The sequence below is a fragment of the Tubulanus polymorphus genome, chromosome 11 (genome assembly GCF_964204645.1).
Source record: "Tubulanus polymorphus chromosome 11, tnTubPoly1.2, whole genome shotgun sequence".
Lineage (NCBI taxonomy): Eukaryota > Metazoa > Nemertea > Palaeonemertea > Tubulaniformes > Tubulanidae > Tubulanus > Tubulanus polymorphus.
This window is the reverse complement of record NC_134035.1, coordinates 11,426,112-11,451,041: the sequence shown is the minus strand read 5'-3', so window position 1 is coordinate 11,451,041 and position 24,930 is coordinate 11,426,112. Positions and strand designations below refer to the sequence as shown.

General features: G+C 38.2%; 1 protein-coding gene across 1 annotated transcript; it reads left to right on the top strand.

The window, feature by feature from the left end:
- The first annotated feature begins 870 nt into the window (after window positions 1-870).
- On the top strand, window positions 871-15,174 carry LOC141912444 (CD9 antigen-like). Its single transcript, XM_074803643.1, has 7 exons — window positions 871-1,045; window positions 6,119-6,316; window positions 6,821-6,895; window positions 7,460-7,561; window positions 7,866-7,943; window positions 8,391-8,480; window positions 9,098-15,174. The coding sequence occupies exons 1-7, from the start codon at window positions 980-982 to the stop codon at window positions 9,155-9,157; spliced, it is 669 nt and encodes a 222-aa protein (XP_074659744.1). The 5' UTR covers window positions 871-979; the 3' UTR covers window positions 9,158-15,174.
- The last annotated feature ends 9,756 nt before the right edge of the window (window positions 15,175-24,930 follow it).

Sequence of the window (24,930 nt, the reverse complement as noted above, 5' to 3'; positions counted from 1 at the left end):
ACAGTACCGCCGCAGCAGCACACTAGGCTAAGCATTGGCCTAGATACACACACCTATCGGAAAAATATCCGATTTTTTGCACGATTCTCATTTGTTTTCGTTTTCAGGAATTAGCCAATGTATATGATCAGAATTTGTTGGTGGCCGCGACACTACGATATCAATTACCTGCCTCCTAACAAAGTCGAACATGCAAATGCTGTTTCACAGCCCAATTTTCCAAATTCGGTCAACCTGAGATAAATTCCATCTTTTTTTTTAAATTAGAAAATGGGAAATTATTTCTTTTTTAAAGGGATAGTTAATTATACTTTTTGCACTTGTCCAGGTTTGGCGACACAAGTAACTATTGTGACGATATGATGATTTTCACTCAAATTAGCGCAATAGTTCAATAGATCTTGTTTTTGCTATTTATAATTCACACAAAGGCCCTAGTTTTAATTACTTGCAGCACAGATTTTTCAATAGAAATTGTTGTTTTGATTATTTGAGCATTGAAATTATTTGAGTATGAAAAGAAAATAATAAAAGAGTGCAAATTGTCATGAATTTTGAAAATAAAGATGGAGCAAACGAAGAAAACAAAATGTTTTTCAATTGTAGATCGGAAACTCGGAAGAAACGGAAATGTAAAGAAAATCAAATGATGTTTCGTGGAAGAATCCTCGGCACCGCATTCGGGTCCCATGTAATCAAAAACAGCAGAGATATAGGCTTTTTCGTTTCATCAATCCATAATTCGTGCGTCGGTTATAAGAAATAACTTTATGTTCAATAAAAATATTTGAATTGAATTTAAATATAAGTGGGATTCGAATCCTCATAGCACCTGGAAACACCCTCAACTCGCCAGAGGGCGCTAGCGACTATTCGGATGAAATTCTGAATATCAAAAGTTGGTTTTTCCGACAACAGGATTTACTAGTAGCGGATTTAAGCGCTGTTTGACAGTATTTGACACGATTAAACAGTTATCATGGGTCTGGGAAGTTGTTATACGTGCATCAAGTATTTGATGTTTGCATTTAACTTCTTGTTTTGGGTGAGTAATCGAATCCACTGTGCTTCTTCAATACTTCATCCTCTGACCTCTTCACTTTTTACTTCCAGTTCGTCTTCGTTTTTTTTTCTTGGTTTGTTTGCCTTCCCTTGTTTGTTTGGCTTTACGTCGCTTGGATCTTGGTTTCCCGTTGTGGGATTGTTCGTTTAACCTTACGACAGGACTGCAGCCTTTGAAGTGTTGTCTGTACACTACACTCCTCAGTCTAAACGACTATTGCCGGTTGAACAATACATCAATAGGCCTGTTGTTTAATATTATAATTCAATTGAGTAAATGTTTGTAGAACCAAGGGCCTTACTTTTTGCCACTGTTATTACTAAACTGGGTCTCAATTTTAAAAACTTGCTTGTGAATTTGTGGCCCACCCCAAATTTCAATAAAGCTGCTGCACTTAATGTGCCTAATCTATTCCTTGAATTACTCGACAATCTACAGAAATAGAAAGAAAGTGGTTATTTTTTGCCAATGAGAATTTATTCTAGTTGTAAGACTTTGATGTTCAAAAGGTAGTTGACTGTTTACAACTAGAATGGGCTCAATCGAATCGACCTAGAGAATTAGGATCTCTAGCTTGAGTAAGATATGTAGCCGCTTTAGGTTAAGCTAGGGTTACGGTTATTAGTAGTTAAAACTTGAAATCCGATGAAACCACTGTCTCTCTATCTCAGTGCATTAAATCAGTTGATCTACCTTTATGCATCACTTTCAGTTCAAATGTACTGCATCAAGAAATAGTAAGAGATGTTTATTTTAGACGCTACGCTCTCTACAACTGCTTCAAGGTTGCAGTAGCACCCCTAATAGCGCAGCCGCAGTGACTAAACTTAAATCCCGATTTGTTGTTTCATCTTAATAGATATCTGTATCGAGTGGGAACCTGGTGTTATCTATAGTAAAGGGGTCAATAAACTTTCAAGTTTGAATTTTCCTCGAACATATCGGCCTATATTCAAACACAGATACTCTTTTAAGTTGGGCAGGCGTGTTCAAACGATATATTCTGCAATATATGCTACATATAATAGGCTATTGCTGTGATGATTGTGTATTTTTTGCTGTATAACCGCACAGCCGACACCCATTTGCCTGCGTGATCCTCTCAATAGAGAATAATTTGTGTCAACTATTTACGCGGTGGTGAATTAGACGCGCAGATACAGCAGGTATTAGACGTCTCTCTATCACAATCAGCGTTAACAATGAACTGAGAGTTAATGAGTCATTAACTAATCACGCGCGAATCAAAAAAATATATATATACGTCGTCATCGTGGTATCGTCTCTGTGTACTGAATGCGACGGAAATACTGGAAAAATGTATTTATCGTCAATTACATCATTTAAGGCTCTCTTAATGAATCTAGACTGTAAAACTGGCCCACTTCATGATGACTATTAGGCCTAGATATAAACGGTTTGTTCATTGTTCCCTCTTCAGATGTGATTATTTCGTCGGATATTTTGACCTATATAATTTCTCTTCCGAGTTCTCTCAAGCGATACCGTTTGTTTAGATTTTGGTTGGAGTTTTTTTTTGTGGACATGCCGCTATTAAATTCATATTAAGGGCAATGGCGTGGGGGCCTCGCAAGCCTGATTTGTAGGCCTCTAGCCTAATTTTTACCAGTTCTGTCCTACAACCTGCATGTAATGAAAGGTCGTATAATACACACATTTTAAAGCCAGGAGACGTTTTTGTTGTACATTTATCGGGGCTTGTCTTTTCATATATATATATATATATATATATATATATATATATATATATATATATATATATATATATATATATATATTATAGTCGCTTCTCTTGAACTGGGAAAATTTTCCAACGTGTGGAAAAATGTGAAGAATGTAAAGTGGGGGAGGGGGATACAGTGAGAAGGTAATTAGTGGTTTACAAGGAATCATCATTTTTGCTTAGAACAAATAATATAATTTCTTATAATTATCGGATTCATTTTATAACAAAAAAAGGGCAGCCACCACCCCCACCCCTGGAGAGAGAGATATATAAATGAGACGCTCTGTTTGAGTAGTTGTGATTGAGTAATAAATTGCGTGTATTGACAAATTGAGGAGAGCTGTATTTCCCCGTGATGATCGGTTCATAAAGCGCTGTCAAATTCCTCTGCTGGATATCCATATCATTCAGCAATGATAAGATATGGGATATCCCCTACAGTCAGTGAGCTAGGCGATGATTAACGCGAATGTTATTTTCACCAGTTATTAGTCTATAGGCCTATATGTGTCGATGATAAGATAGCCCTGATCAATATGATTGTCGTAACTATTCACGGCTAATTGTTGTTGGTTAAGTGATGTATCATGATCCCTTTAGATTTCTAAATTTCGTATTTCTTTCGACCGTCAGTTTGTGGCAAAAGTCTAGAGATACAGCGATCACACATGGACGATTTGGCAAGGCTTGAGCCAAATTTGGCCCGTGCCACTAACTACTAAGTCAATACCACTGACTCAATACTAAACAATGCTTAAACAAAGCGAAGTGGGTCATTTCCGAAACCAATTCAAACGCAATCATTCGTCCTGTGTTGAAATTTGGCTCGAGTCTGGTCGGACGTTTTTTGTCGGGCCCATTCGGCACCCGTGTGTGAATCAGTTGTTCCGGACCAAAAAAAGAACGCCCTAGTTCAGGATAGGCCGTGATTAGTGCTGAGTAATGCGTTTATTTACCCTATTTTTAGAAGTTAAGTATCAGTAATGTTAAATCAACTATACTTCTATAAAATGAATATGTCCGAGATAAATACTTCCCTATATGCCGAAAAAGATTTTTAGTGCATACAGCAAGACACAAAACTACATTCTGACAGTTAGTTTCATCAGGGAAGTTTCATCCGTTGGTTTCATCAGGGAAGTGTAATGACATCCATTACACTTCCCTGGTTTCATGAAACAGTTGTTTGATTGTTACGTTGTGTGTTAAAGAGTAGCTAAACAAGAAACACGACGACGCACAATAAATAACTAACCGATCGGTGACAAGCAAATAAAAAAACCATCAAAATCATCACCATTTTCATACCATGAATCATTATCAGTCCTACTTCTTTTCTAACTGCTAGTGGTTTCTTCTCTACGTGTGATAACGCGGGGAACTAAACATACCAAATCTGTTATGTGTTTCCTCAGTTCATTCTCACTGCGTTGTGCTAATACCCATCCTGTAATGCAGTGAGGTATTGCAGCTTTGAAATTTACACCGCGGCCCCTCGGGAATTTGTTTGATATTTCTATGATTTCTGATCATCCCAACTTCGTATGGGTCAAAAGGACTTTTCCTGGTTCCGTATTATTCGGTAAAATAAATTTGCTAGAAATATCCAACATTCATTATTTCTTAAGTCCGAAAAAGTGAACATGCAGACATCCATGAAACAAATTTCTAATGTAGACACCCCCCCCCCCCCCCCCCGTATAAATCTGCCTTGGACAAAGTCAGTTGTTATTTCTCAATCGAGACGTGAACATGCGGTTTACGATACACTGTGATATAACCACTCATTGCTGTATATATGATTATTACTTATTATATACTGAGTTGAAATGTTAGAACTCGATCACCCTGATCGAGAAATGAGTGTTTGATTTCTTTCGGCTGGTAAAAATGTAATTACTCTATATTGATTTTGTCGCCCCACAGACCATGTAGTATATATATATATATATATATATATATATAGATTTATACTATGCAACGTTTGCACTTCTCATCCATAGTCTAGGGGTTCGCATCCTGCGGGAGGGATGGGGAAGAACATGAGTTTAGGAACCGACGTAACCACATATTATAACCATACTAAACGTTATATAATGCTTTTACTACTGGTCGTAAGACGTCAATTATTGTATTTACCGGTTGTTTTTCTAGCCTCCGATCTTCCTGATGTAGGCCTATGTCACTAATGCTTCCAAAGATCGTGAAAATCAAGCTGAGTAGTCCATATCCAATATGGACCACTCTCCAAAAATAACCGGAAATCAATATAGCAGAGTTGTCGATATTGATTTCAGGTTATTTTTTAATATCAATAATCAATAATATTATTTACTATTATTATTTAATAATATTTTGAACTGTTATTTTATTTGGTTTCTTTCATCGCCTCGCAGTAATATCTGCCCTGAAGTTTTGGATCAGGGAGGTCTCGGTTCTGTCGCCGGTATTGAATCGAATCTGATGATGAAATATAATGTCGTGTCTCGTCATGGAGGCGGTGTTGAGTTTTATTCATGCGATCGGCAAATAGTTTTTTTATGCGATGGCGAATATTAGTTAACCGAAATACATATGTAAAATAGGAAATATGAAGCAGCGTTGTGCGGAGCAGCTGAGCCTCTGTGTATATTCAAATGCACTGTTAGCTTAAGTCCTATCTGCAGTACACTTTCACCGGTGCGGGTAAGCGCGAATATGTTATCGACAAGTCTGAAAATTCAAGATCTTGTCCACATCAGCCAAAAAAGCGAGCTTTACAAAATACAGTCAACCGATATGCCGCCTACTGCCAGGTTTTCTAAATGTACATCTCAATATAAATACATAGTAAAACACCCCCGATATACTGCCATACTCTCTATACCCCCAAAATCGTTCTGCACCGATGTGGATGGTATATCAGGGGTTGACTGTATGAGCAGTTGACCGACATAACAGTAAAACAATCTGCAGTAAACCTCACCTTACTCGGACTTTTGGCTAAAGCCGCGATCGCGCAACGATTTGGCTCGGGCCAAATTCACGGGATCAGACCAGAGTCGAATTTGGCCCACGCCTAATTAGACAGTGCATTCACGCGTAAACTACTCTCTCAATACTGAACAAAGCGAAGTGTATCACCTCCGCGACCAGCTGCAATTCACATGCAATAATTTGGCCATTGGCGAAATATCCACTTCCTTTTTTAAATTCAAATAGCTTTAATTTGTTGACCGAGGGACCCCTCATACCACAGTACAAACGTCGATGCATTCGAAGGTTTAACGAGTGAAGATTTAAACTGGTTTCTTTATTTCTAATTTCAGTTGCTCGGATGCGCTATAATCGGAGTCGGAATCTGGCTGCGAGTCGACAAAAATGCGCAACGATACGCCGAAGAGGCCGGACTGACAGCGATCTTCACGGGAGCGTATGTGTTGATCGCTGTCGGTTGTATCATCATGGTCCTCGGTTTCCTCGGCTGCTGCGGCGCGATTCGTGAGAGTCAGTGTATGTTAGTCTCGGTGAGTAGTCCGACGTCTCCTCGTCGTTTAAGGGACGTCATTGTGTCGACGACTTACGCTTAGTAAAAATTGAATTGGAAATTGGGACTCGGAGATAGTGACAACTAATGGCGCGAGGACTGACGCAGTCAGCCCAATCGAATACGCCTGTTGATGCAGGGTGCGATCTAAGCACTTGTCCGATTGCCCGGGACAAGTATATTTTCATCAGGGCAAGTAGGTTATCATTTATAACTTGTCCCCTGGGCTAGTGCAATTTTATGTCACAAAACTTTTTTCCCAGTCGATACGACGGATGATAGTGCCACCAATCGGACTGCCTGTGTAGGGCAAGTAGCTTTTGGAAGGGGGCAAGCAAAATTTCAGATATGCTTGCCCCCCCCCCCCCCCCCCCCCGGCAAGTGGCTCTCATTCCTTAGATCGGACCCTGTGTTGTCGTGTTTGAAATTTGGAATTATTATCTATTCATTATTCGTTTGTTTTATCTGTTTTATGTGTTTGCAGTTCTTCATACTGTTGTTTATCATCTTCGCTGTTTTACTTGGAGCTGGAATCTGGGCCGTTGTCAACAAGGATTCGGTAGGTATACGCGCGATAAACCCGTGTTCTTAGATTTGGTTTTTAGTTATGCCTTTACCAATGGCGTCTCAAAGCGTATCTTATATTTCAAGAGATTCGTTCGTACGTACCAGTAATAACTTCATAAAAGGACGGCTTTTAGAAAAAGGACTCGCGGTAAACAGGGATAAAAAAACGCTCACGGCGATGATGGAAATTACTTTTGTTTTATCCAAATTACCCGATTTGTTGCCCTTGTTAGATACCGACTACGGGCCCGGAGCCAGTTTTATAGGCTACCGTTAGCTAACTCAGTTGATTGCTGATTGAGTTCACCAGCGGGTTCGAATGACGCCAGTCCTGGGCCCAGTTTTATAGACTGGTATTATCTTTAAGAACCCAGGGGCTAACTCAATTGAAAATAAATTGAGAATGAATTTAGTTGCCCTCCGGGTTTAAGTTGATACCAGTCTATAAAACTGGCCCCTATGAGAATTAATTCTTTTCCATTTCCAAGCTCCAAAATTTACTTGTATTACCGGAAGTTGAATATATGGGCTTAATTCTATTTTCTTATTCGTGCAGCTGAAAAATCAGTGGGGCCTCTTCCTACAGAGTCTCGTCGACAAGTACAAGAAAAATCAGGACCCCGCGGCTAACTCAGTTCTTTACGAAATCCAGGAAAAGGTAAATAAATTCGAAAAAATTAAAACCTTACATTTGATCGATGAAAGAGTAAGAATTGCTTAATTATTTTCGCGTACTTTCGGGGTATCATTCAGTCAACGCTGGAAAGGGTTCACCTAGCGATGAATGGAAAAGTCTCGCCTTGAAAATAATCTTGAATAATCGAAGTATTTTGTCAATTTATTCAACTGAAACCAGAGCATTACAGCCATCAAATCAGGCAGAATGATTTAATGTTCCCATACAATTCCCGTATAAAGGTAATGATATCAAATAGCCTTTTTCTCTTCTTTTTTTTTTATAGTTTGAATGTTGCGGTGTTGATTCGATTGTAAGCTATGGAATAACTCCCCCGCCGCCGCCGTGCATTTCCACCAAAGTGGTATGTATCTCCTGCTATTTCCTCACTCACAGTTTTCAGGGTTCTTACGGATACGCGTCTGTGAAAGTCGGGGAATTATGGTTTTCGGCACCGTTTTCTTGCCGGTAGCCTAACGAGTGACATGAGAGACCTCTGAAAGAAGAAAAAGCCACCACTGAGGATTTAATCAGGGCATTTTGTGGTTAAAGGTCGGGGAAATTCCCTCAACCCTGTGTTTTATGAAGATCAGTTTCTTGTGGGTTGCTTCTTAACTTATGGTTGATCCATGGAACTATAGCTGAAACTGGTTATCACCTGCTGTTGTATTCAAAACAAAATGAAATTGAAGTTACTTTAAGTCTTTGAGGCTAGTTAGCAGAAAACCCTTTTGTATTTTCTACTGCGCATGTAATTGCTTTAGATCTGAGATATGATGATTCATGATCTGTGACATTTTCTTTGTTTTAGTTCAGCGGTTGTAAAGATGGTGCATTCACGTTTATCAATGAAAAGATCGTTGTTATTGCGGCTGTTGGTATCGGAATCGGTATCGTTATGGTAAGACATATTTATTTTCAAGATCTTTTTTCTGAATTTATTGAAATTGCCAAGATTTTTAAACATTTCACAATGGGGCTTGGTGTCTTGGACCCCTAGTTATTAGCCCTGGAGGATTATAGCTTTGTGTGCGATAACTTTTGATTGATCTTCTTCTAACTTGGTATTTGAGTTAAGAATGGATGGAGCATTTAAGCCATTTACCTGGTTATCAGAGCCAATTTCCATTTTTTAACAAAAAAAGTCCGGTAATCATGTAAAAAAGCTACCGTAAAAAGTCAGGGACACTTGTTGAGAATGCTAGATCGCACGAAAAATCAAACAGTTTCCGACTTTGTTTTGGGTATTTGACTGTGTTAATTGGTTGAATTCTTAGGGAAGAGTCGGGGGGGAAAGCAATTCAAATAAAAGTGACTCCCCTGTAGTATTTGGGTACAGTCACCACTTGGCTTGGTCCAAAAGTGGCCTGTGGGCTCTGTGACTGCTCCCTCACTTATCAATGTAAATGCGGCATTTATAATTTTCATTTCATTGTTATCTTTGAGTGAAAAATTAATTATATTTTTTTTTTGTTGAAAGAACATTTGATATACTTGCATGTGTTGATCTGATTACAGATATTCGGAATGATCTTCTCGATGATGTTGTGCTGTGCAATACGCGACACGAAGGGTTAGATGAAGAGTTGAGAGAGAAAAAACCATGACCGACAACGGAGATAAAAAGACAAACATTACCAATCAAAATCTGTGTGGATAGAGTTTTATGGCGTCGGGATATTTATTAAAAAGCACTCACAAGCCGTATCTAGGACCGGAATTGACGTAGGGCACATCTCATCATGCAATTTAGATGCTATCGAATGGTATATATGTCGGTACCGAGCTTAGGAAACCGTTGATTTCTTCTATTTCGATCGGATGCTAGACCGACGAACGCCACTACAGTTAAACCCGCTTAATTCGGATAAGATTCATTCAGATTTTTATCCGATTGGGATATTATATATGGTCGACCTATACTTAAATGTGTATGTGAAAAAAATTATGCGTATAATCGGAGACGTCTCGTAAACCGGATTAATTCCATCGGTCCAACGTGATCCGAATTGAGCGCGTTCTGCTGTAAAAGGAAACAGGTTCAGCACTATATTTTCCTAATCAACGACTCGGCCTTCAACATCGATCGAGAAAGATTGGAAGTTCGTTCAAATGTGCTTTAATACATATCCTGACTTAGCTATAGCCGTCGATGAGCGAAGATATTTTTAGCCGATCGCATTTTCCCGTTACTACACGTCGTACTACCAGGTTCGCTTCAGTGTACAGCATATACTGTTATATACCTGTTTGCCTGGATCACCCGCCTTATTGTCGCTATTCAAAATAATGCTCCCAGTTTATATTTGTCATCGGTTATGTAATACACGGTCCCTACAACTTTTGATTCTTTAGAAACTCCTTTTAAAGAGAAGATGATTCATTTGAGTAAAATGCATGAAACTCTTTCAATTTCGAGAAATCAGCGATTAGAAATGTTTGTAGTTGTGCGGTAACTGTTACCTTAATCGGTACAGTTGAGACCAGGATTTATTTTTAGCCAATTAGGTGGTTTCCGGATTAGAAACTCGGGTTGAAGTAGTGTATAGGACAAAAATTTGCTTACGAAACCACCGAATTAATGGTTTTCTGAGATGAACAGTACCGATTCAGGAAGAATCTATCGTAATTGGGATATAAAAGTGATGGAGATGCTTCCTCGAAATTTTCTTGAAAACTTCTTTTATCCAGAAATAGAAATGACTGATCCGTAGGGACCATGTAATATTTTCTACATTTATCGGAAGTTTACAGATATTACCATCACCTCTTCTTTGTCGCGCTATTGCCAGTTTCCTGGTCAATGTAAAAAGCGCAGTGTATATGTACATGTACATGTATATATATATATGATGGCACGAGATGTTCATTATCAATTACAAGCCAATTATTTGAATTGTGTATGTTTATGGAACTAGGTAATGAAATGTCCATTCGGTAATGGCTTACGCTTACGTCTCTCGGGGTCGCTCTAATGACCTAATAACTGGTAATAAGGTTTTCTAGAAAATAGAAGCCGCACGCTCAAATTTACAGCTCGATTCATCGCGAGTCCGTATCGATGAAAAGTGAAAAAGTGAATGAAAATCAGGACGGCAAATTTCAAAACTTGTTATTAATGATAAGAGATGGAATGACAGCTTTTGACCTAATGAACCGCATGATATAACTATACATTGATATAATGAGGTCTAAGAAACTAGCGGAGTATATCATATTCAAATAGAACTCTTAAGCCTTTTTTGGGTTACTTTGAGTATGGTTCCGCTGCCTGGAGTTTCACCACAAGCATCATATGAAAAAAAAAAAAAAATTCAAACATGGAAAATTTTTCTTCGATATTTCCAACTTGGTTTTTAATCGCATGATTCGCAAAAAAATAGTTTTTTTTTTGTCTCTCCATCCATCGTTTGAATTCAATTCGACTCAATTTTCACTCGTTTTTCATGTTTGCCGTGATTCTTTCCGGATTTCATTTGAAAAAAAATCTCAAATCATTGAAAAGAATTTAAAAACATATTCATTTCCTTATTCCCTCCCGCTTTAGAACGCTGTGATAGAAAACATTACTTCAGTATAATTTTTTGCTGTTTTTCTTGAAAAGATCCATACTTCAAGTAATTGGAAAAAAAGGCTTATAGTGTTTCAGGACAATGTGGTGTCGTCATACAGCCACATATAGCTTTATAAAACTGGCGCCCAGCCTCGGTAAATTTCAAAAACATGCATGTATGGCCAAATGATACAGGACATTAATGCATGGATCGACTGATCTAACCTAACCCCTTGCAGGGTATCTTGTTATGTTTGCCGAGAATGTAAGTAATTTTCCGATCATGTACAAAAAAGATTTTTAATAACCGATTAAATCATAGATTAGATTTATTAGATTTAGATTTGAATATTATCGTAAGTACGTAAAGGTATGACCGACGAGAAATGAAAGGAATATGATAGATTTTAGTTTTTCTAACTTTTAGATGAATCCGATCCCATGTGTATATGTATATAAACATACTTTACTTCGCTTTGTGATCAACATGTTATTAGATATATAACCCAGAAAACTTTGGAATCATACATTTTTTTCTGAATGTTTTAACAAGTAATTTGCAGAGGAATCCATTTTGCGTAACAAATTTTTGAAAATTCCGATTCGGATTCCTATGATTTTAGGATATTTCATTTTCTGTTTTGAAGAGTGCATTGTTAAGAGTAGATTTGTGTTTTTGCATTGGTTTCGAATGGGGAAGGAGTACTCAGTAGTCGAGGATTCCGGCTGTAGTCCGACAATCCACCAGGTGGCAACAGTGTGCAGTAGGACATCGATGGCAAATTTTTAAGATAAATCTATTCATAATTTCACGAATTCAGTGGAAGATGAATAAAAGTTGCGCATTATGAACCCTAGAAATCGACCCGTGTTCTGGAAAATCATTTGAAAATGAACTAAACTTCGAACGAGTCGTCCTATTGTTACGAGCGCCATCTGGTGGGAATACTCGCGGTCCTCTTCGTATTGACTTTCCTCTACTGTAAGGAGGACTTCAAACTGTAAGTCGAAATGGGCATTTGTCACTATATACGTAGTTAATAGAGAAATATAGTTTAAAGATTCAACTGATTCATCCATATTTCTGTAAATAATAGATAAGTACGTAAATTGATGCTTTAGAATTTGTCGTGTTTAACGGCGATGATGCAAATATTTTCGCGCGGAATCAAATTTTACGATAATTAAGATTGAAACGCTGCATGACGCCTATGTTTTGACTGGTTGCTGAATATTAACCCTTTCAGACTAATCAATACCCTATAGTGCTGGAGATAATTTGAAAATTTTGAAAAATTCCGCCCTAGTGTGTTGAATAACGGGAATACCACTACAGTGCGTCTATACCGCGGTGCAGTGTATCGTTAGTTACTAATATTTCACTATGTTTGACAGGTACTGCCATCTTTCAATAGAGATAAAAACTAATTACTAATTACACCGATACACCGCAGTGCGGTGTACTAGCAAAATCCATCACCGATTCATACACCGCTCTGCGGTGTATACGCACTGAAAGGGTTAATCAGTACCGAATAAGATGGGAGTCTAGTAGGACGATTGATTTAATTGGAAAGGCGTGTTTGAATTAGGTAATTATACATGTATATCTCTGTGTAATATATTAGCATATAGTAGACTCCTTAAATACACTACTGTTGGGATACCAGTCGCGATCACACGACCGTTTCAAATTCAGCCCATGCCGGATAAGGCCTTTGACAATAGCCAAATTTTGCACGATCAAAAACATTGGACCAGACCCACGCCAAATTTTAGCTCGGGTCAAAATCATGTTGATGGGTGTGAAGTGGTTCTGAAAGTGACTCACCTCACTCGCTTGCCACAGCATTGTTTTGATAGCAGTTTTAGTTACGAGCGAACAGTGAATTTGAAGCGGGGTTCAATTGTTTCCGTGTGATCGCGACTTACTATTTATGAGGAAGCGTCTACTGTACATCTTAATGTGTTAGCGATGTAAATACGATGTTAGCTCAATTGAAATAGTTCGTCAGCAGGTACTTGGTAGAAGCTTCGTCGCTTTTCATTTTCTCCTGGTAATATTCGCAAGATTTTCTATACTAAGCTTACCTCAATTTAGTGTTAGTAGGAATCTTATCGTTGTGACAGTGGACTTATATTATGCGTAATCGAAATCTTTGAAAATTGTTAACGATTTGAGAATTGAGTAAAAAGTTTGCGAAAACTTGTAGTTTTTTCGCTGATATTTCGGTCACGCACGTATTTTCTCAATTCCACCACGGCAATTTACAGGTTCACCATTTTTTGCTTCGTGTTTTTAGATTCATGCAGTTGCATTGAATTTTGTTTGATCATGCTTTCGTATAATGTATTCTGAATCGGTTTACGATACGACAACCATATGGAAGTATGGTTTGTGTATGAGTAATTATACCGAGGTATTACTGAGTATTAACTACCGGCAAAAGTAAGTAAAGAGATGTATTTTCTACTACCGGATATGTGCTTGCAGCTGCATTTATTTCTTCAATTCTATGCGCTCTTATTTTTTTTTCATTTGCTTATCGTTTATTAAAAGATCATGTTGATAATAGATGTATCATGTCATGGCGAAACAGAGTTAAAACAACTTACGGCCAATAGTGTTGATAGTTGTAGCGTGCATAGTCGAATATTTATGCACAACTTTGCGATCAGTGGTCAGTCGCTCAAAAGTTGGTTAAAGATAACCAGCGGATAAATACCATAGTAACAATAAACTTTTAACTGTCACTATGTCCACCGATTAACTCATGACTATTAACTCTAACTATTGAGCAGCTGTTCACTGGCCTAGAAGTATAAACATCAGGTGCGGATCCAGGGCTTTGCAAGAATGAAGTGCCCTAGGCAGACATGACTACCGCTACTATTTGAGTGTAGTTTCTATGATGACGCCCAAAAAATATCAATACTCTCGAAATCATAGTAATTTTCAGCTCATTTTCAATGGTAAAGCTACTATTATTTTTTATATCAAAATTACTTTCATTTTTGGTGAAAACTTACTACAATTTGAGATATCAGGTAGTCCGGTCTTCCTTGGAAATTTCTCTGAAGAGGGGCCACTTGCAGAATTATAATATTTTCTTTCAATGCACGACTGTCGTGAAATGCGCCTGGATCCACCCACCTCCCCCGACCTCACGAATATGTAAGGTGATAATATTTTTTAAGAAAACATATAATCCGGAATGATATTTTAGAAACCTTTCTCATTGACTGTGTATTAGAAAATGGCTTCCGCGAATAAGGTGAACTGAATCTCCGCATAACAAACCTGTCTCAACCGATAGAAAACATCGCAAGTAAATTCTTTTGTCCGACAACTATGAATAAAGTTGAAGAATTCTTCAAGATGTGTCGATCCAGTTCACGAGCCAGTTCCACAGTTCACGGTTGTGAGTTCAATTTCGCTAGAATTAAAATTTTTTTTAATTTTTCCGTGATTCAAAATCAAAATGAACGGGCACAAGACATTCGTTTTCTATGGACGTGGTGCTATACGTATAAGGGACATTAGAATATCTTTATTTAGGCGTGCGGATAGACAAAACCAAAACATGACACGAACTGCAATAAACTGCACCTTTGAAAATCAGGGAAATACATGTGGAGGTTTGAGTAAAATTAACTGCCTTCAAGGCTCCTTTTTCAACGTTTTTAGAATCTGATTTCAGCTATCATGAAACGATATTGAGGTTAATGTGTTTTCTAGAAATTCAAAAAGGCACGTTGCAGTTGTAATGATTCGCGCCTGTCTGTCCGGTTCGCTGCTCACAGAATCACCTGTTTTATATTCTGAAATCGCGTGTGTATCAAACGAATTTTTTTTGATTCGCCAGTTAATTTATGCGCATGTATTAGTTACGTACATCGAATATCGAATATATTTAATACATATGTATATTCCCCGAGTTCATATATGATATTATGTAAATGATATTATGTATTATGTTTTACATATTAATTATAATTATGCGTAGCTCTGCTGATTTTTCTGGTACAATAAAATATTTTACATGGTAAAAGTAGCAGTGGATTATTGTTTGTTTTCCTTCGGCAGGCTAAAGAAAACTTTTAGCTACGTCAAAGAAACTGGTGGAAAGCTGATCACAATCACAGGATTATCAATTGTAACGGATCCCTGTGGTCGCAATGATATGCTGATGCTGAATATGTTAAACAAGGATGTCTTAGGTTCGAACCCGGTATATCAATGGTCGTGCTTCGTTGGTTTTCTAATTTACGTGAATTATAACAGAATGTAGCATAGAATACATTTATTTACTCTCCAACCATATCCATGGTATGTAGAGGAAAATGACTTTTTACGTAATTGCATAATGATTTGGTGTGATTTCCACCATAATTTCCTTGAACTGTTTATTGACAACTTCCAATAGATGGCAACCTATGATTTTGACATTCTGTACACGAGCTGAATTGAAAAATTTCAGAGTTCAAAAAAATTCCAGTAGATGGCGATCTATGACTCTGAACAGTCCGGATAACCGGGGATGCTATATTCTCGCTTGCCAGGGTTTGATTGCCTCGCGCCGATACTCACGCCAACGACACAGGCCGCAAACCCTTCATTGATCTATAACACCATCTTCACCCGTCAAGGAAATGAAATCACGCTTCGTGAGGCCAGGGGGCTGGTGGAAGCGAGTTCGGGAGTGATACCGGACCCCTGGCAAGCGAGGATGCTATAACACCTCCTAGAGGCGTTTTTACGAGCATCCGATTTTTGCGATCGATCGTAGGAACGCATTTACGAGCACCGATTTTTGCGATCGATTTCACGATCGGCGTTTTTACGAACACGATTTTCCGATCGATTTTTGAAATCGACCAACTCGCTCGGCGAGCGATTTGGCGATTTGATTTCCAAGATGGCGGCACCGGGTAGTTCAAAACCATACATTTTTTTCCTCAACGTCGCCATATTTATGTCATGTGATTAGCCAAAGCCATCGTCATTTTTACGAACGTTCGATTCGATCGTACGATCGAAGCAAATCGTTCACGAAATCGATCGCAAAAATCGGATGCTCGTAAAAACGCCTCAAGATTCCTTGGTCGGACAGGTTGCCGCTCAGGCCCGCCCAATCAAACCCTGGCAACCCATTTGATCACCTTATGTGCTGCACCCATTCTGCGGCGCAAGTTTTGGCCCGAGGGGGTCAAATACGAATAGCTGCAACGTTTTTGCCTCTATTCTAATATTTCTACACGATTTAGACCTTTTTATTAATGATGGCTGATTCGGAACAAAGCCTAAAATCCCCTGACATGCAAAACGAAACAAAATACGTAAAACCTACAACAGTGATGCTTATAGCAGTTCACTCACCTAGGTTTAGCGGGTGGTCTCGGGGGCTCGGCCCTCTGCTTTGACATAAAGGTTGCCCTTTTCGTGACGACTAAGATTGTTAAAAGCTGCAAATCTGAAACTCATTCTTTCGGAAATTGTTTCTTTCTAGAAGCCTATGACATTTGCATATTTCCTCGATGTATAAAAGATCTAACATACCGCTCGTAGCCTATAACATGGCTGCTCAATCTTCTGGACCCCGACCTCCCTATTACCTAGATCCACCCCTTCACTTGGCCTCAAACAGTTCGTGGTTTTCACCCTACTTTACTCGCGCCAATCTAGGGCTGAAGGAGGGATTTCTTTAACATATACTAAGTACAAAATTAACTCTGCGATATCCTCAAAAGAAAGCCGTCAGTGGAAGCTTTTATCCATTTTATAAACGGGATTTTCAGAAGTATTGAACGATATTTCGATTAGATGAATATTTGTTCAGTTGATAAGTCCACAAACAGAAGAATACTGAATAGTGGATCCGGTTATATCTATTTATTCATATGTTTATATTGATGATGTGATATCCCTCACGTGGACGGACAATCAGCGCATCTGTGCACATTTGTGTCTTAAAATGTGGTCACAAAGTTAACTTTTTTTCATATTACATGTAATTTGTAATAAAATTCTGGCTTCGTTTAGAATGCATAGGCTCATCAGTAGGTCAATAGTATCTAATATGCGTTTCATGGATTGAAATGTTTTGCATTAAATCTGTAATTCAATGAATTACATTTATTAACAGATTTATGCAAAATATAACTTAGGGTTTATCTGGTTATTACAGCTTTACAGCGTATTACACATCGATTGCAGGGAATTACATTGAATTACAGATTTTTGCTATGACAGATTTATGCAAAACCTTTCATTCCTCATCAGAAGGGGACGTACGCAATAACATATACAATATAATGTATAAATAATGAATGCAGTTTAGGGCGTATGCGTTACATGAGACTTAGGCTTAATGAAGCCAAGAATTTAATTACAAATTACATGTAATATGAAAAAAAGTGTTAATTTGAGGCCCACTTTTGAGCCTTGCACAACCTTTCACATTCCATACCAACAGGGCCGCATCCAACGACCACTGTTGAGGGTAGCACTACTAAATGGCATCATCTGAGACAAACGAGGGGGTTTGGGGTCCTCCCACAGAACATTTTGAAAGTTTACTGCTATTTGCCAACGTCTTTATGAGAATGATCTGCCTGGTAAAAATATGCCCATTTGGGAGAGCCTTTTTTGTTTGACATTTTCCACCTCATCTTGAAGAAAAATGTCCTTTTCTACTTTTGGGATTGATGGAGACTAAACGTGTCTTTTCTTGTTTTTCATTCGGTATTGATGAACAGCTGAATGTGCCCTTTTGTTTAAAATTAACTGCCTTGTCTTAGAAAAATGTGCCCTTTTTTCTTTTGGGATTGATGGAGACGACTAAACGTGTCTTTTCTTGTTTTTCATTCGGTATTGATGAACAGCTGAATGTGCCCTTTTGTTTAAAATTATCTGCCTTGTCTTAGAAAAATGTGCCCTTTTTTCTTTTGGGATTGATGGAGACGAATAAACGTGTCTTTTCTTGTTTTTCATTCGGTATTGATGAACAGCTGAATGTGCCCTTTTGTTTAAAATTATCTGCCTTGTCTTAGAAAAATGTGCCCTTTTTTCTTTTGGGATTGATGGAGACGACTAAACGTGTCTTTTCTTGTTTTTCATTCGGTATTGATGAACAGCTGAATGTGCCCTTTTGTTTAAAATTATCTGCCTTGTCTTAGAAAAATGTGCCCTTTTTTCTTTTGGGATTGATGGAGACGACTAAACGTGTCTTTTCTTGTTTTTCATTCGGTGAATGTGCCCTTTTGTTTAAAATTATCTGCCTTGTCTCGGAAAAATGTGCCCTTTTTTCTTTTGGGATCGATGGAGACGACTAAAATTGCCCTTTCAACTTAGAAATCACGCGAAATATTTCCATATTTTAGATGGACGTTTTCTACCGCCCTTCTCCGGTCTAAAGTGAATCATTGAGTCCTAGACTCAAGAAGGGTGGGGTAGAAACCACCCGAAATATTGATAAAATAAACTTTTTAGTCATTCAATCTATTATTGTAGACTTTTTACACTGATTGTCTCATCGCGGATATTGTGATCAACTGATTCATTTAATCGAACAAAATGTTAAAAACTTCCCAGAATAACTTGATTCTACCCCAAGTAGCCAAACCCACGCTAAGTAACGATGGTTTGAATGATGAAATACAGGAAGAAAACTTTATTATCATAGTAAACTTTGTACCTTCGTAGATTTCTTCGAATCGAAGAGGTCGCGACCGTTTTTTGCAAATACGACCGACAAGTTCAAAGAACCGCAAGAGATTTTATCTTTCAAAGTTTAAATACATCGATAGTACGGGTAAATATGACCCTTACAAGACAAGAGAGACTCTGAATTTTATTTGCAGCAAACACAACCTCGTGCGGAAAATATAACGAACAGACGGAATCGAAATGAATGATAATTGAGCATTTAATCAATAATTACACCGATCAATCCGACCAGACAATGAGATTATTGCAACAACTTTATTTGTAATTGCTGTTGATTCAGCAGAAGTTCAGTTTCAGATACTTTCCAATTATTTGTAATGATTTCGATTATTGTATCAATCCTACGCGTTTGACAGCTGTGTTAGCCCGCGATAGCGTTTAAATAGGTCGTCGCCGCCAATCGTGGACCATTCGTCGTCGAAAGCTCCGAAGAAGACAGGGGATCTACGAAGACAAGTAAGTTTCACTGGGGAAAAATCATTAAAAATCATTGGGCCGGAGACAATAATCGAGGGATAAGAAACCTTTTGGTTATATCTCATTGAAAGGCATGACTCAATTTCACAGTTGCAGAGTTATGATTTGAAAACATTTTGTTGAAACATTGAAATGAACTAATTCTAACTCAGAGTTAAGTCTAACTGACATCTCTGTGAAACCTCGGGTCCATATGACTAGGTTATGATTTTTTTTACATTTTATGAACGTTGCACCACGTAACGGTTCTTTTTATATCGAATGAAATTATTCACTAGACGTCTTCTATGTGAGGATCAAGAAAAGTGGAGGCTTCACCCGATCTAGGAATAGCCATAACCTTACGATCTGAGCACTAAACAATTTACATCATCCATTGTATTTTTCTCCGTCTAAAATCATCATTTTTCTATATTCCAATTAGATTTAGCAAGAATGATTTCTACTTGGTTGTCCTGCGCGGTAGTTTTGGTCGTGATGACCGCTGCCGCACACTCAGCCGCTCCAGAAACGGACAAAAAACAAACTGTCGGTGAATCTCTGGACGCCAGACTGAAATACATCGAACAGTCGATGAGCCACATTTCGCGACAGTTGATGTTACAACAAATGTTCGTAGAAGAACGTATCAGATCCGATGGTAAATCTGGTATCAAACAACTACGACTCACTCGCCAGGGTAAGTTTCAAAGCTGCTATATTATTTCCACGCAATAAGTTGTATGTTCCTCACCCTTACCATAATGGACTCATACCAATCTGCTGGCAACAATACACCAACGCTTTCACGTTTTTTTACTAAGGAAGCAATGAGAGATAGTTACATGGCTTTGATATAGTGTATAGAATGTACAAGATTTCTCTAAATAACGATTCCTGGAAACTCAAGGCAGAAATACTATAGAAAAGTAGTATTTCTCGCGCGATTCATACATAAGAGCTTTTTATCATTTACAAATTGTAATAACCACCAGGACCTAGTTCCACAGTTGTGAGTTAGAGTTAACTCTGAGTTAAAATTAGTTCATTTTCAATGAGTTAACTCAGGTTCAAATCTTAACTCCGAACTGTGGAACTGGACCCATCGAATTCGTCATAGTTACAGCATAGTTACAAGAAAGCGTGACCAACCCAAACCCTTATGATTTTGTTTTCCACAGGAAGCAAGACCTACCATTCGACCTCATACAGTGGAAAGCGAGCTGCTGCCATGCACGATCACTCAAACCACATTCGTACAGTCGGCATGGGCGAATTCGTAGCCGTGTTGAACGGAGTCGAATTCAGAACCAGACACAACGATTATAAACTCGCGAAGCCTGCCTCCATCGCTCCCGGAATGAACAGAACCGCTTACAATCAGATTGAGGACATCCCATTCCCAGATGTCCCGAAATCAGTTACAGAAAAGGACACGATTGAAGAACAGGTTGGTAATGACTGAAGTAAAATTTATTTAGAAAAAACCCTGGCAGTATCTATTCTTCACTTGCTATACGTAGACAAATAAACTAACTAGAAATGATGAGAACAGAAACAAAGCAGTTTTTCTGACTCTTTCGGACGCTTAAACTTCTTAGCTTTTAGATAAATCCATTGAAATCTTATAGTCAAAAACAACCGACCAGCTCACACTGATCATTACAAATATTGCAGATTCAAGAGATGAGGGAATATTTCAAGGCGTTCAGTCAGCAAAACGAAACTCACAGAAACTACAAGGATTATTTCAAGCCGTTGTTGTGTTTTCTGGAAGGAGGATGGACTGTATCTGATGAAGGCGCCATCGAAGAATCGTTCGAAAGCGACCGACACCACTTGGACGCCTCGTCGTGGCTTGATCTTCAGGAAAAAGTACGAGCTGTATGAAAACCTTTTTTGTCTGTTCTCGTTTTTAGAATAACTTAACGTATAGATATTTTCCGATTCCTTGTTTAGGTAAGATACTCATCGTACACTGGACGAAAAGATCGATTTGAGAATTTCGCCTACCTGCCGACTACGATTACTAAAGTAGTGAACGGCGTCCCGATTCTGGCGCAATGGAACTATCGAATTGTATGTCACCCGTTGAAGAACTACTTATCGACAAAACGACTCGTACTCGTCGATGATTTAGACGTCAGAATGGCAAATAAACACGATATCAAACAATACGAGATGTCTAGAGCTGCCCGATATAAGGTAATACTGCTGACAACTCCTGATAATCTTTTACAATGTTCACGATTTGTCTTGATTAAAAAATCATTGACTTTTTAGAAAAATATTTTACATGAATAACGTATAAACAACACTGTCATTGATACTGATGATACTTTCTTTTTTTCTAAGCTGGCACCTAAAGACGAAGACTCCTGGAAAGAGGACACTTATCGATATGATTTTCTGGATGAATTGATGTCTGAAATCCCGGGTAAAGACGGTTACGGCGCCAACATGGTCGATGACGGAATCAGTGGAAGTCGCGCCAAGGTCAGTTTTAGATCAGAGAAGCACTCTATGGTTTAGACCATCGGTCTATCATGAACTTGTCTCTCATCAACCACGATTCTTTTTCTTCAAATCCTCTTCCCACTATAATAGAAATCGTTTGAAAAATGTTCCCATTCATGAAATGACCTCCTTATATTTACAGTCGTTCGTTGAACCAGAAAAAGATTTGAACGCGGCGTATTATCACAGATGGTTCACTGGTGACCGGGACGCTATGGGATCTAGATGGCAGCACCGAGGTTTCGACGACGACAGTTTGTTCGCGGCTTCGACCACGCAGGAAAAAATAGCACCAGCTGAGGTTAGAAAGCACTCGTACGGAACAGTACGACATGGTGAAAGATTCATCGAAAACGAAAAGCCTGTAAAATCAATGTGTTAAAAAAGTCGATCTCTGAGGAGTGTGACGAGTGTCATTGTCTTGTTTATCGTTTCATTTTTGGGGTTATTCTTAACGGCTCTAGCATCCTTTTTCTATCACGTAGAAGTTATTTAAAAACCCGAATCACGCAGTACTTCAACCGCATATACTTAAACTTAATTTACGTGAACATAATGCTTGGGCGACTCTTTATTTTGCTTCGTTATAATCATGTTCGATGTTTTCCCCCAGGTCGAGTACTGCCGGAAAAAGAAATGCGTGCAAGCCAAACAGAGGTTCACGTACGCGATACCGTTGGAAATTGTCTATCTGACTCCGCTTAACAGCTGGAATCCCCACAATATTGCTTACAAGGTAATAATGCTAATGAAGTCAGTCCTTTGTTAATGGTTCTCAACGTATTGATTGCAACAATCTGTACAATGTGACAGTCAATGAATAATGTTATAATATAAAACAAAGTTACAACTAATGAATTAATTTCATTCCTTCAGAAAAATGATTTTTCGTCCAATTCCGTTGAATCCCATCGTTATTCACCGGTATATGTGTCATTTCGTGGTAGTTCATATGAATAAAGTTTATATCATAGCGATACTATATCTTAACATATATATAACTTCATTTAAATAAAAAGCATGACGAGGACCCAAAAACCTCACCGGGTATTGGAAAGAAACCGGGTAATGCTTTGGCGCACGCTTCGAGGACGGTTTACGACTTGACGCCTCTAGAATTCTACGCATCTAACGGATACAGCGGGGACCCGGCCGACACTTCAAACGGCTTCATGTACATCAAAGACAATAAGGGTGTGGCTCAAAAGGTGGTCGCATCTGGAGCGAAGATTTTATTGCCGCCTATTCCAGGTAATTTAGATATTCAACAACAACTACTCCTTGCGTTAAATACAATGTTCAGAAATGCTTCAAATGATGTGATATTTCTTGTATAATATAAATGCAGGTATCGACCGTAGAGTTCGGTTACGTTTCCCGATCATGCCCATTCACCAGGAGGGTAGCGTTTACTGGAAGAAAATCGACGCACTTCAGGTAAGCGATTCATAAAATATAATTTTCAACATTTCCACCATCTATAACTAGAAATTACTTGAATTCGAATATCTTCGCGCAGTTTTTTTTAGCTACGTGTTACGTAATTTGACTCGGAAGTAAAAGTTCAGTTCCTTCTCGATTACACAATTTCACGTTAAGAATTCTAATTCACATCTTTTGGATCAGGAGTTTAATCTCTAGAAATGTTTAAAAATGATGTAATGAAAATTTAAACCATTTCAGGACTCGTTACGAGCAAAAGAAGAATTGTAGATGATCATTTGGAGATGCGATGCATGAAAGAAAGATGATCGGCAATAGATACGTTAAAATGTCATATTTAAATGTATAGCTGGATTGATAATAAATGAGTACACAATGGAAATACTGATGCGTTCACGTCATTCAATATAGATCTAATCTAGTGGATTTTAGGAAGTTTTACCCTTACATCTGTTACAGAGCTCTTGAACGATGACAACCTGTTTTGTTAGGATTCGAAGTTATGCAATCTTTCGACGAGGACAACCTTTTTTGAAGATTCGTTTCGATGATGGCGTCATCCTCCCTCGGCAGGGATTCGAACCCGTTCGGTACGAAACCTAGCTGCCTTCTTTGAAAGATGATTACTTCTTAATACTCGAATCCTTACAGTACAGAGCCCCGGCGTGTGCTGTGAAAAGTGTAAATTATCGTCGTTTCACCTACAGGTTTTCATCATAGCACATGATTAGTCGGTAGATGGCGTTTCTGTCGATTATTCGCCGTAAAAGTTTAGACTGGTTGCATGTCCCATTCAATATCTAATTGAAGATAGAGACCGGTAACCAGTCTATGAAAATTGTTGATGGTTGGAATTCATTGTTTTTGAGCAATTGAATGAAAAAACCCAAACTCACGACAATATTTGACGAAACGCCGAAATATATAGGCATGCGCTAGACGAATGGAAGAACATTTTGAGTTGAATGAATATTCTGACCCGTCGTATATGTCGAAAATGATTCGATAAGGAAAACGTTCTGCACTAATAATTCATTTGAAAGGTTGATTTATAAGAAGAAAATATTTATGTGTTTAACTATGACTTATTTCTTTATGAAAGGGAAAAAAGTTTCAGGCATAGATGAATTATTTAATGTAGAAGTTGAGAGAACATTATAAGAGAATATTTTCGATAGGTGAATCGAGGTCTTGATATTTCGTTCCCACAATAAGACACTGAAAAATATCTGCTTACTATCCAGTTCGGCATCGATCACTGTCCTGAAGTCACACTAATAATTATAATAATCATTGTTTTTATGATGTACATGTAAAAGAGCCAAATGCAATATAGAGACTGATTTTAAATCAACTCATCAATTTAAAGCATGAAGGTTTTTCCCATTCATATCAGTTTAAATGCAGACCTGTCACCACAGGTCCCGAAGCTCTGCAAAATGGCGCGAACTGCCGTGTGAGGTCTCACTTCATAATCATTATTTTATAGTAACTTAATATTAACTATATCCATGGTTGGCAATATATATCATACTTATTACTATAAAGAGACCAAAGAATTAAAGTTTTCCTTCATTTCATCATTTTAAATGCAGACCTGTCACTACAGGTCTCAAGAAGCTCTGCAAAATGGCGCGAGCTGCCGTGTGAGGT

Excerpts from the sequence above, each read along its gene's own strand:
- LOC141912444 (XM_074803643.1), top strand. The coding sequence starts at position 980 with ATGGGTCTGGGAAGTTGTTATACGTGCATCAAGTATTTGATGTTTGCA. Across the intron at positions 7,944-8,390 it reads CGTGCATTTCCACCAAAGTG|TTCAGCGGTTGTAAAGATGG; the intron begins GTATGTATCTCC and ends TCTTTGTTTTAG. Across the intron at positions 8,481-9,097 it reads TCGGAATCGGTATCGTTATG|ATATTCGGAATGATCTTCTC; the intron begins GTAAGACATATT and ends ATCTGATTACAG.